Source organism: Pteropus vampyrus, unplaced genomic scaffold (genome assembly GCF_000151845.1).
Source record: "Pteropus vampyrus isolate Shadow unplaced genomic scaffold, Pvam_2.0 Scaffold44, whole genome shotgun sequence".
In the NCBI taxonomy this organism is placed as follows: domain Eukaryota; kingdom Metazoa; phylum Chordata; class Mammalia; order Chiroptera; family Pteropodidae; genus Pteropus; species Pteropus vampyrus.
In genome coordinates this window covers 10,242,345-10,255,728 of record NW_011888825.1, presented here as the reverse complement: position 1 = coordinate 10,255,728, position 13,384 = coordinate 10,242,345, and the positions used below count along the sequence as shown (strand labels likewise).

The window sequence follows — 13,384 nt, the reverse complement described above, 5'->3', positions numbered from 1 at the left end:
CTGTATCTCTACTCTGAGGTCTGTGTTCTTTTCACCATTTCTATCTCATAAATAAACTACTAATGCTTGTGAATGACACCATTTTATAAAAGCATTCCTTCTGTAACAGGCCAGCTCAAGGGCCACCTGAAGGAACCATGGGAGTTCTCCAAAATGATCTGAGAATGGCTATCCTAAACCTGTCCTGTCTCTTTTCCATGGGATCTCTCTTAGCCACCTTCCCTCCCCTACCCCACCCCTAGTCTGTGACTAGGCAGCCTAGAAGCCCGAGAACCACAATAGGGCTCTTAGATGAAGGACACTGGCTATCTTCAACAAAACATAAAAATCTTCTCATCAGGAATATTTTCAAATTAATATCTTGTAATTTTGAGTTTTGTACAAGAACGTGGTAAAATTGTTATTAAAATTATTGTGGCCTCACGATCTTTTGAATTGCTCAATGTTTTTTAAAATCACGAGCATGTATTTCAAAAAAATTTTTTTAAATAGTTATTTTTTGATGTGGTCCCAAAGCTGGGTTGTCAGTGAAAACAAAAGATCAGTGAGCAGAACTTGCAGTCTTCACACGGGAGCTCTAGTATGATTTTCCAACACCTGGGCAAATTGAGTTCAATAAAAGCAGCAATGCTTTTTCAGTATTTTCACTATATAGTAATGAAGAATTAAAAAAAAAAAAATCAACCCTTATTGGAGCTTAAACATCTATGGCTGTAAATGCCCAGAGCAAAAGTCTGAAAATAGATTCCTGAGGAACATTCTGTCTCAGTCAGGTGAACAGAAGGTGTATGAACTGGAATGGAATGGAGTCAGAGATTCTGCCAGAACTGCTACTCCCAGACTCCTAACAAACATTTAAATGTCTGCTAATTTGAAGCTGTTAGGAGAGCTAAACCACTATAAAATAAAATTATAGAACTATGTATTTTTACAATTTCCTATGGATTTAATATGTCACCTAAGAAGTCAGTTTTATTTTAAAAACTCACCTTAATGAATCTACCCACAATTTGAGATGTGTATTTTGGCAGCTGTTGTACTTTTCCAAGTAATATCAAAGAAACTAGAATATACTTTTTATATGATTCCAACATGATATGACTGACCGCCATGGCAGGGGTAGTTATGGCCTGAGCAAGAGAAGAATATTTAGTGTGAAGATAGCACATTGTAGCAGGAATCAACCATATATAATGCTTTAATTAAAAAACAATATTTACATTAAAAGTCCTATTCTTTTTTAAAAAAACATCTTTATTGAGATACAATTCACATACTATGAAATTTATCCTTTTAAAATATACGATTCAGTGGTTTTGGTATGTTCACCATGTTGTACAACTATCGCTACTATCTAATTTCAGAACACTTTCATCCCCCCACAAAAGAAATCCCATGTCCATTAGTAGTCATCCTCCTCTCCCCCCTGCCCCAGGCAACCATTATTTTACTTTATGTTTCTACGGATTTGCCTAGTCTGGACATTTTATGTAAATAGCATCATAAATATGTGGTCTTTTGTGACTGACTTCTTTAACTTAACATGTTCTACTCTGTATCAGTACTTTATTCCACTTTATAGCTCAATAGTATTCTGTTGTATAGATGCACAACATTTTGTTCATTCATTCCGTTGATGGGCATTTGGGTTGTCACTACCTTTGGCCACTATTAATAATAATGCTATGAACATCTGTGTACATGTTTTTGTGTGAACATGTGTCTTCATTTCTCTTCAGTATATTTCTAGGAGTGGAACTGCTGGGTCACACGGTACTTCTATGTTTAACATTTTGAGGAAATCCTAACTCTTTTCCATAGTGACTGTACCATTTTACAATCCCACTGGCAATTATGAGGGTTCCAAATTCTCCATATCCACAGCAACACTTATTATTGGCTGACTCTTTTTAATTTTAGCCATCCCAGTGGGTATGTGAATTGGTATGTCATTATGGGTTTGACTTGCACTTCCTTGATGACTAATGATGATGAGTATCTTTTCATGTGCATATTAGCCATTTGTTTATCTTCTTTGGAGAAATGTCTGTTCAAATCCATTGCCCATTTTTAAATTTTCGTATTTTTACTGTTGAGTTGTAAGAGGTCTTTGTATATTCTGGATGCAAGTTCTTTATGAGAAATATGATCTGCAAATATTTTTTCCCATTCTGTGGCTGCCTTTTCACTTTTTTCACCTGGATTTATGAAGGTTTAGAAGAACTGAAAACTATCATCCCCAAATTAGCCCAATGTTACAAATCAAAACCCAAACCACTGAGCCTATAAGGCATTTGAGATTATTCTGCAAAAACACTCATAAGTGCATGAGGATACATGTATAATAATCTCCAGTGCAACATTGCTTTTATAGTGGAATATCAGAATCAACTTACAGTTCCATCAACTGAGGACTAGGAAACTAACTAGGTCATTCTGTGGCATAAGATAAAGATAAAAAGATAAAGATGCTTTCACTTTATTTATATAATGCTATACTGAATTTTTTTCAGTAAGCAAATTCTTCTTTGGGAATTTTCTTTTAAAAGTAGTAAAAAAAAGTCTGTATCATCTTCTGAAGTTAAGGTACTAATACCATCTACAACTGCATGAATATTATTAAAACATAGTGGCATGAAGCAGACTAACACTAGACAATGCTTGTCATTAGGGCAAAATCAGGGAATAAGTATATTTTCAGGTAAAAGGCTTCTATCCATAAATATAAAAAAAAGTTTTGTTTTTAACATTTTAACTACTTATGATAGAAATATTTTTCTAAGTACATTGCATATTTTCCTGCCTTTTAAATGCCCATATCATCTTCATATTTCTAGATCAGTATGCGAATCATCAGTTATATTGGGCTGTAAAATAATAATGCATTCAGTGGCTATGAAGTGTATGTTTATAATTTTCTGAATGAAAAATTTGACTCTGTACTCTTGAATATTTTACCTGATTAGACAAATCCTTTAATGACACCAGCACCTTCTGGTGACCCTTCCCTAAGTGCCATTGGCAGTGCTTGTCAACCCCCACTCACTGAGACAATGCTCAGTCACAGATGTATACACAGGTGTTTATGTGTAAGCATTTCAACTAAATTGTGATCTCCTTGAAGGCTTAGAATATGCTTTATTACCTTATATGTGCTATGAATAAAATACGAACTTATGAATAGCTGACAAACTTATCTTAAAACACTAGTATCAGCCAATATTTTATCTTTTCCAGACTGAGTAAACCTCCAAAACATTCTATCAAATTGTGTAATATGTCTCATTACAAAGACACAGACAAAAGTGGGAGAGATTTTTTCACTATGTACTACTTAATACTCTTTGAATTTGAACCACGAGAATGTTTTACTTATTAAAATAATAAAACTTACCACCACACATGGTTTTAGAACAAGACATTTAAATGATCATTCAGTTCAATCTCTTCCTTATATGCAAAGGAAGCTATAAATGTCAAGAGATGTACAGAACTTAACCCAAAACAGAGAGGGTATAAGTGGCAAAGCCTAGATTAGACCCCACTCATTAGTGCTCCTCCCACAACTGCTACTGCCCTTCAACGTAAGGAACAGATTACCACCATTTATATGATTATAGAGAAACAGTCTTTGAAAGGACCCAACTCAGAGGCTGGGGGTCAATCTGCTCCAGCTATGCACTTCTTTGATCGTAAATATTCAAAACAACCTTGGGGGCATTGAGAGAGAGGACTGATTACCTGTTCATAAAAGTAGAGTGCTCTTTCAAAGTTCTTCAGCCCAGTGTAGATCATCCCTCCATAATAATAGTAACATAAAAAGTGCTTTGCATCATAGGCTCCATTCTCTTTACAGATATCCATCATGTCCACATCAAGATACGGAAGGGCAGGCTTAAAGCATTTTGCCAGCAAACAAAGCTGTGAAAAAATTTATATTACATCGTCATTTTAATTGTACGTTAGCAGAAGCAAATTCACAGATTCTAGAAAGTATGAGAAAATGATATTTTGTTTTTACTTACAACTTATAACTCATTATAACATTATAATGATCTAAATGTCAACATATAAAATAGCATTTCTTTATAAAAGACTAACTAGCCATGAGATAAAATACTCCATAGATGAATTAAAGCTCATCTATCACTTAACTCGCCTAGAGATGTGCAAACAAGTAAGTCCTTTTAAATCTCTTTGCTGAACTAGTAGAATAGAAATAGATCGGCATGGTGTAATAAAAATCGAAGTTTTTTCTTCAATTATACTTTTTCACTTTCAGGATCCTTTAGGTAAGCGTAGGGTATTGTGCAACTCAATAAAGCAAGCACAGGCAACGTTCCGTATATGGGTGATGGAAGCACAGGTGTAGACATAGGTACAAATTTAATATTAGAGCATTTAACTGGATGTATGTTATACTTCAATCACGAAAGTTTTTGAAAAGAAAGCACATCTTCATGTAAAACTAGAACATGTGCTTGAAATAATCTACATACCATGTTATTCATTAAGGAAACAATCTAAATACCCTATAAGGACTGGTTAAACTCATATTATGGAATGCAGCTATAAAGCACTAATATGGAATCATCTCCAAGATACATTAAGTAGAAAAAAGCAAGGTATATAAAAGTTTGTAGAGATTGCTATTTATGTTAAAAAAAAAATAGAGAGAGAGAGAGAAAGAGAAAATATCCACATATTTGCTTGCTTGTATGTGCATAAAATATCTTTGGAAGGATAAATATACTGCTAACACTGGTTTCCTTTGGGGAGAAGAGATGTGGCTAGTGATTAGAGTAGTAGGGAGACTTCATTATATACCCCTCCCTTTTGCCTGCTGGATTTTGAACCATGTACAATAAATAAATAACATTTTAAGGTGTAAGAAGTTATCTGTGTTTATTCTCAGGTTCCACGATTCCTTAAAAATAAAGTGACTTGGGATTTTTTTTTTTTAACATCACAAGCATTATGCTATCTGTTCTACTCACATCACAAGCCTGCTAGCTGAGCACCATTCTGCAGTTTGTATCCAGCAGCCTGCTGAAAATTCCCTTACTAGAAACATACCTTTATGTTTCAACTTCTGGAACATATTACAGTCTCCACTAAATTGCCTATATTTATCTAATCTGATGTCAAGCAAACTGACAACCAACATTCTACCGCTAACTCAGTGTGACTCACACTCTTTGGCAGCTTACCTGGCAGAGATCAGCATGTATTGAGGTCAGCTGGTTTGTATTCATCTGCATCTTGTCTATGGCTTGTTTAAGGATGCCAATTCCTCGCAGGGGCTGTCAGAAATGACATCTCTTTCAGATAAGTTCTCAAAGATGGCAGCACATTGGATCTTATGTTGTCACTTACAAATAAAAAATAACACTAATTGATAGGTTCCTTTAAATAACAATATGAGGTTTCCACACTCTTTCAGGACTGTCCCTATTCAGTCAGAAAATGTTTTCTTGTTTTTTGTGGTATTTAGAGTAATTCAGGACTTTTTTAAAATCATAAATCTTTTTTTACAATGAAGACAAATAATCAAAAGCAATATTACTTTCTCAACAGTTCATTATATTTACATCTAAATAAAAATTTTCCAAATTATTTACAATAGATGAAAGCCTATGCTTAATAAATTTAATTTTGGATAAGGATGCTGGCACTCTGCCATTGAACCAGCATCCTTATCTAAAATTAAGTAGGGCAGGCTAGATATCATCTATAAATTCTCTTCAATAACATCTCTCACCTAACAATTACTATAGAAACTGATACCACAAGTTATAAATGGACCATTTCCTCCACTGATTAAAAATAACATGACCAAGTTTCAAGTGAGGTACAGTTTCTGGATAGGAGATGTAACTCTAAAATAGCTGAATAATTTACATGGTTTTTAAAGTAAATATTTGTTTGGTTTTTTTTAACCATCTCTTTCAAACCACAATTTATTCAGTACTCCTGTAAAATACCAACTGGTTCTTTGTTTTGTCTCCTTCAAACCACTAGTCTTAAAGTTCAATTTCAAATATAAAAGAAACACCCAAATTATAACTTGTGTCAATATCACAAGAGTTAAACACCAACGAACCGTTTTAGATTAAAAGAAACACAGGAGACATTACAATATAATGCAAACCATAAACTGAGATTTTTGTGATGCAGGAAATTAGCAAAACAACTGGCAAAATCTGAATACTATCAGTAAATTTGTTAAAGATTATATTATGTTTATCTCCTGACATTGACCACTGTATTGTAGTTATGTAACAGAATGTCCTATTTTTTTAGGAAACATTCATTGAAGTATTTAGGATAAGGGGCATCATATTTATAATTTACTTTCCAATGGCTCAGGAATAAAAGAGAGAAGGATAAGCAAGTGTGATAAAACGTTAGTATCTGGAGAATCTGGGTGAAAGGTATATGGGAATTATTTATATTATTCTTGCAACTCTCTATAAAGCTAACATTGTATAATTAAAAGTTTAAAAAATTTTTTTTAAACCCCAGCATATTACAAAGTAAAGACATAGAATGGTAGTTCCAAAAACGACCACCACTAGCAGCAGCCTCCTTGAGGCAACCTTTCTCCTTGCATCTCGAAGTCCTAACTTGTGGTAGAGGTTAGCTGTCTTTGTAGCAAATGCTTTGACTACTATGAAGTGACCACATATATTTAAGTGTAAGGCTGCTTAGTACTAACCTAGAACCTTAATAAATTAGTTCACTGTGCAATTTAGATATATAACAGAACTATAAATACTTGAATAACATTGCTTACCTGTTTTCTTTCCACAAGGGCATTTGTTAACTGATGGCAAAGCCCAGCAACTAGATATAATAACAAAATATTGAAAATATAAATCGCTAGACAGGCAAAATACATCCAGTGGAAAATAACAAAATGCTATTTAGCTTACAAGTGTCTGTTGCATATCGAATATGCTCCCCATTACAAGTACTGATGAAAAGCTGAACCTGTGAGAATAACGTTTCGAAGTCAGGAACACTGGGCATAGAAAACTTCACAAATCTGGAATAAAGAGAAAAGAATCAATTTATCCTGATATTTCATGGGGTAAAAATGTAGAAATAACAGGCCAGAAGTCCATCCTGCCTCCAATACTCTGAATTAAAAGAGTCATAGTATTCTTAAAAATTAAGAAACAGAGTCGATAATATTCTCCTGGCCTGGTTCTTTGCATAATCAAGACATAGGACATAGACACAAAAGAGATTAAGAAAAATACGCTTAAACAAGAACAACTTTCAAAAAAGAAAATTCCATTAAATAAGGCCAAATATCAGATCATCTTAATACTTGTGAAAAAACTGAATTAAACTTTTAACCAAAAATTTTAAAAATATTTTTCTTTTGAACTCCAATGTGGTCAGGACTATTTACTCATTTCAAAACCAGTTGTTGCTTTTCCTGCTCTAAAGACAATAGACTGAAGGGGACAAGGAACTAGAGCAATGGAGGCTGTAGCAGTTTTCAAGTTAAAGATGCTGCTGCCAGGACTCAGGTGATGCGGTGGTCCATCTGGGAGAAAGAAATATCTGATGGGCAGGACAAGAAGGATTGCAGGTACTGAGAAGGTGGAGGACCCAGGTGATCCATCCTGAGTCACTTGGCAGATAGGTGGTGCCTTTCAATTCCCTATGATAAACGCTCTGAGAGGGGATCAAAGATAGGTTTGGGAAAAGAAATCATGTAACCACTCAGGCATTGCTTACAAGTAAACTTCAAACTTTTTTTTTTAATGACCTGTTAAAACTAATTTCAAGAAAAATGAAATGGATATTATTGCCTAATCACAATTTCTCCTACATCTTTCAAGTTGTACTTCCATCTGTACAGTATTATTCGACTTAAAAATGTCACCTTACACCTTTAATTACACTTGTAATTATCAAGTGTGCCTGAAACAATCTCATTTGGGCTTTATAAAAGGTCAGTAAGGCACTATAATTTCCACATTATAAATAAAAATAGGAAGCTCAGGGCCCCATGCCTCATAACTAGAAGAACATAATTTAAATCCGGGGTACTCAGAAACAAGTTCAGGGTTCTTTCCAGGTTTTCTTTTACTGATATACAATGGTAAAACAACTTATAGCTTCAAAATGCTTTCATGTATGTTATACTTCATTTGATGTACATATAAATCTAAGTTTGTGTGTGTATAAAACATGTTATTCATTCTTGTGTGTGTATAAAACATGTTATTCAATCAGCAAATAGAGACAACAGAAATTTTTACTAGCTAGCACCATCCCATACAACTTTCTGTAATGGTAGAAAATAGTCTACATCTGTGCTGTGCAATACAGTCGCTACATGTAGCTCCTGAGTACTTGAAATGTGGTTAGTGCAATTTAGGAACTGAATCTTTAACTTTTAAAAATTAATTTACATTTAAATAGCCTTATATGGCTAGTGGCTACTCTATTGCAGAGTATAGCTCCACACCCTTTCATTCTGACAAAGTTTCTTCTCTAAACTCTATTCTTGACCCATATCTTAGTCTCAGGAATCCCAGCACGAGTAAAGCCTGACCTTTGCCTTTCAGTCTTCCTGGTTTATTTGTATTATTTCAACTTTCATGACGACCACAAAATCCCAATTTATACTAAAACACTGAGAAAAATAATTCTACTGTCAGGTACACAGAGTTACAAGGAACCCCAAATGAAATAAGAACTATTTAATTTGGTCTTAAACAGTTTACTTGTTTGAACAGAATTCAAAGTAATGTGGCTTTTGAGCATTGGTAACCTCACTCAATATATTCCACCATTCCCTGTCTCACTCTTCTCTATTTTCTTTCTGAGTTTGAAAACATGACAATTCAATGTATTACATGAATAAAAGTATTCAGATAAATGCAAACTATAGTGCCCACAACTGAGATGGCCATTCATTTTTTTAGAAAAAATTTCAAAACACATACAAGAGTTAAAAAATAATAAAATTTAACAAAATATAACAAGTAATGATTAGCTGGGATGAGTAAAATGTTAACTACTAATGACATGACTTTAGTTGTGCAAAATAGCTCAATGTTGTTTACATGGCTTACTTCCTACACCAAAAAAATAAAGTCAGAAAGTGAATAGTGTTCAGTTGTAGCAAGCACAAAACTATAAAAGATGCCCCTTACAAAACAGCGAGGACGCCCAAGGAGTGCTCTTGTACATCCAGAGCCCCAAGCACAGTGTCCAGATGGGATAAGTTCTTTGCAAGGAGTTCTCCACTCTTGTTGATCAGTTCACAAAGCTGAGTCATTTGCCCTGGAAAACAGGAATAACACTATATCATTCAGTTATAGCAATAACCAAACTAAAAGAAGTATATTATAGCTGGACTTCATACCTCAAAGTAAAAAAAAACTAAAGATAATTTCTTATATGTTCTTTATTTCAGATGAGGACCCAGAAGGGCCAGAGAAATGAAATGACTCTGCCCACAGCCTCAAAACTAGATGTCCCATTTCCCTCTGGCCCCCAAGTTTCTCTTTTTCCTCCATTACTTTTTCTGGTCCCCCATTCCAGAAGTGTACACATTACTATCACTAATAATAGTGATATTCAAAACGTCCAAATATGATTTAATTTTACTTAAGTCTCTCAGCACCATTCCTTTCTCTCTCCACTGCCTCAATTCATTTCTTGTCTTAAACTACATCAAAAATCTCCTAAATAGTCTGCTTACTCTACTCTTTCCTCCAACCCATACTCCACATTGATACCTGTGTGATCTTTCTAAAATGCAAAATTTAATCAAATTACTCCAATGGCTTTAAGAAGTCTAAATGCCTTGGCCCAGTAACCAGGCCCTACGCCTTCTCGGCTTTACCTCTTTGCTAATTCCTTTCACACACAAACTATTTGGTCACACCAAACTCAGAAAATTCCATCAACATTCCACATTCTCTCATCTTTATGCCTCTACATGTGTTCTCCATGTTGAATGTTCCTTCACTCTTCTCCCCCATGTCTTCCACTACCTGACTCATATTTTGTGCTCATTTGCCTGGGTCTACCCTCACTTCATCTCCCTTCCCATGGCTAACTTGGATATTTGTCCTCTCTGTGCCCTCTCTGCATCACCTGTGATGTGATTAGGTAATTCAACATAAACTCATGTGGAGAGACTCATTTCTCTAGCTTCAGAATACAGTGCTTGCTTAGTAGCCAATCAATCAACAAGCAGCTTGTTGAATCTCCTAATGGATCCATTCATCTTTCCCTAAACCAATGTTGTTTTAATAACTGAAGTATTGAATCTAATTAGGCCCAAATTGGTACTTTGAAGTAGACTCACCAATTTTAATAGGTTATTTTGAGAAGAGACATCATGGCCACACGCTATACTCTTAAATCCCACTAGCTGTCTTTCTGGTAGTGGTGGTGGGGGCAGGCGTATATATGTGCCCATGGGCATCAACCTTTTAAAATTCTTCCCTCAATGTTCTCTTTTACATTCTGAACTTCAAGCTACCTACACCAGTCATTTCTATTTAGTAGGTGGGTGATTTTTTCCTTATTAAAAAACATTTAACTAATACAATGCTTAAAATCCAAGTGACTGTAGCTAGGAACTTTGATAATTTAATTTCTGGGGCTCTTATACTATAACACTTTCATATTTGATAACTTTTACCAAAAATAAAGGAAATATTCCATTATTATTACATGCATTGCAAACAAGAATTTAAAAATCCATGATCTTATTAGGTATCATTTTATAAGATAACACAAGTTGAACTGGGAAAAAGTCTGGTAGGTATAAAATATGCACCTTCTTCCAGTTAAATAATCTGGTGCTCCTTAACTCACTATTCTAAATACATTTACAATGATTTGAAACATCCAGAAATAAGCATTTCAGTACATCATTTTTTCCCCAATTAAGTATTAATGCTGAGTTGAGACTTAAAAGCTGGGTCACTATGATAACGTAAGAGTTAACTAGTGCAGGGCCAAGGGGAGAGTCAAAAGTAAGTTTAAGTGTCACAGAGCACATGTAAAATGAGCCCAACCAGAGGTCTGGCCAATGAAATTTCCTCTCCTCAGAGCTAGCTGGAGATCATATTCCCTTCACTTAAGGTCCATGATAGAAAAATCTGAATAAGCAGAGAAAATAGACACTAATAAACATTTACTATGCTATAAACATGAGGCACTGAAGCCGAGGGCAGTAAAAGTATATTTATCTCTGCCTGGCAGACTGTTCCTAAAGCAGTGTCTTGTACAGAGCACACACGCAAAGCTTTCAGATAAGTGATCCCACTCTTGATGCTCAACAGATCTAGTTCCCTTTTGTAGATGAGAAAATTGGCCCAGGGAAATTACATGGCTTGCTCATGAAATGACAGACAGGAGTCCAACCCAAATCTTCTAACCACTCTACATCCTGGAAAGTAGAAACTGTGTCATAATGGTTTCTTCATTCATAGAGACTGCAAGTCAATGCCTTACCTGTGAACCTAATTTCTATCAATAATAAGGGAAAATAGACAGGTATTTCATTAAACATGTCTACATATCAGTTAAGCCTTATAACAGGTAGATATCTCCTCTCCATTTTAAAAAAATGGAGATAAAGAGACTCAAGAGACTAAAGGTGACTTGTCCAAGGTCACGCAGCTCCGAGAACTTTACAATGGTCAGAACTTTAAAGTACAGTTGACAATAATTTGTAACCAATTATTGCACCCCATATTATAGGCACTGTTCCAAGTACTTTTACATGGTTTCTCTCACTCAATCCTAACAACTCTATGAAGTACGGACTTATTTTTATTTTACAGATGAAGAAACAGGACAATTAAAAGGCTCTTCACAGCCAGTAGCCAATTAATCCTGAGTCGAGGGCTCTATCAAGTGATGAGGTGAATGAACCAAACAGCAAAATTAAGGACGAAGTTATAATGGTCACAATTCTACCCCTAGAAATGGAGTCCTACAAGCGATAGCTCCCCCCGACATTCTGCAGGGCTAAAATAGGCGTGGAGGCTTCCCGAGGGCGAGCCGGGAGGCAGCTGAGGGGCCGGCCAAGGTGAGCTTCTGAGCCAAGGCACCCAGAAAAGGTTCTCCTCGCTCCCTCTACCGCGGCCTAGCCAGGAGACGGCTGCCGCGACAGACGGGCCCGTGCACCAATCATCGCGGGCAGGGGAGGGGGAAGGGACCAACGGGAGCTCGGGAAGGCGCCCAGCGGAAGTCACCGCCCCTAAACTGTCAAGCGAGGTGCCCGGGTGGAAGAGGCCTGGGCCAGGGGTAACGGGTTCCAGGCGGCCCCATGGAGGGGAGGCAGCCAGGCTGCCGAGGGCACTGACCAGCAGAAGAGGATAACGGAACCTGAGAACGCGAGGGGGCTGCTCCAATTTAGCCGCGCTTGATCCCGCCCTGGTCTAAGCGCCGCAACCGCGAGTCCAGCCTCGGAGACGAGGCTTAAGACTAACAGGGCGGTCGCAGCCGCTCCTGTTGGCGGTTGGGGATGCAGGCCGGTCCCGCGGCCCGGAGGGTCGGCTCAGGGCCTCACCTTGAGCTGAGAGCTGCCGGACACTGTTCACAAATTGCTCCAGAGCAGACGCCATGTTTCCCTTGGGCGGCCGGAGCGCTAGAGGTAGCTCGCGCGGGAAAAGGCGGCCGCTCTGGGAGGTGGGGCCGGGCGGATCCAACGGAGCGCCTCAAGAGCGGCAACGTCACTTCCGTCAGCTCAATCACCGCGAGATCACTTACCTGAGCATCAGTTACTATTTCCATGGAAACAGTTCCGCTGCTCACCGCATCGGGAAATTAGCTTTCTTTTCCTTCATTCTTCATTCTGAGCACCTGTGAAAACCTTCTATTTAATGCGGACGGTGGGCAAAGGAAGAAACTAAACTCATAATTAGGCACATATTTCCAGGATTTTGCTAGGAATGGCCGTCCAGTTTTCCATCTGGCCAAATTCTGCCAGCTCGCCTTAGTTGGCACTTCTTCCATGAATCGTTTCCTATGAGGTAATAGAACATAGACACTGGAGCCAGGCAGGCAGCCTGGGTTCACATTCTTTTCCTATCACTTAGTATCCATGTGACTTTGGGCAAGTTATTTGGCCATCCTCTGCCTTGTTTTTCCCATCTGTAAAATCCTTAAAATGACCTCAACCACATAAAACACCTAGAATAGTGCTTAGCACATAGAACTATTTCTTCATTCAAGATATATGTTGAATGAATTGATTTCTCCACCTGGAATGAATCTGTCCTTCACTTGACTCCTAAAACACTTTGTTCCTCTAATATAGCCACTTCTCTGCTACAGAAATTTGTCTCCATAATCCATACTATATCTATTGTTCTTAACTGTCATGGCGTTC

General features: G+C 37.0%; 1 protein-coding gene across 1 annotated transcript in view; it reads right to left on the bottom strand.

Annotated features, from left to right (window-relative positions):
* Positions 1-12,728, bottom strand: part of COPS3 (COP9 signalosome subunit 3) — a 29,553-nt gene extending 16,825 nt beyond the window's left edge. The window contains exons 1-7 of the mRNA XM_011359105.2: positions 12,563-12,728; positions 9,180-9,309; positions 6,936-7,048; positions 6,797-6,846; positions 5,211-5,303; positions 3,742-3,921; positions 990-1,130 (exon numbers count right to left, since the gene is read on the bottom strand). Of these exons, the coding sequence (XP_011357407.1) occupies positions 990-1,130; positions 3,742-3,921; positions 5,211-5,303; positions 6,797-6,846; positions 6,936-7,048; positions 9,180-9,309; positions 12,563-12,617 (762 nt within the window). The 5' untranslated portion in view covers positions 12,618-12,728. The remainder of the gene's footprint in view (positions 1-989; positions 1,131-3,741; positions 3,922-5,210; positions 5,304-6,796; positions 6,847-6,935; positions 7,049-9,179; positions 9,310-12,562) is intronic.
* Between the last annotated feature and the right edge of the window lie 656 nt (positions 12,729-13,384).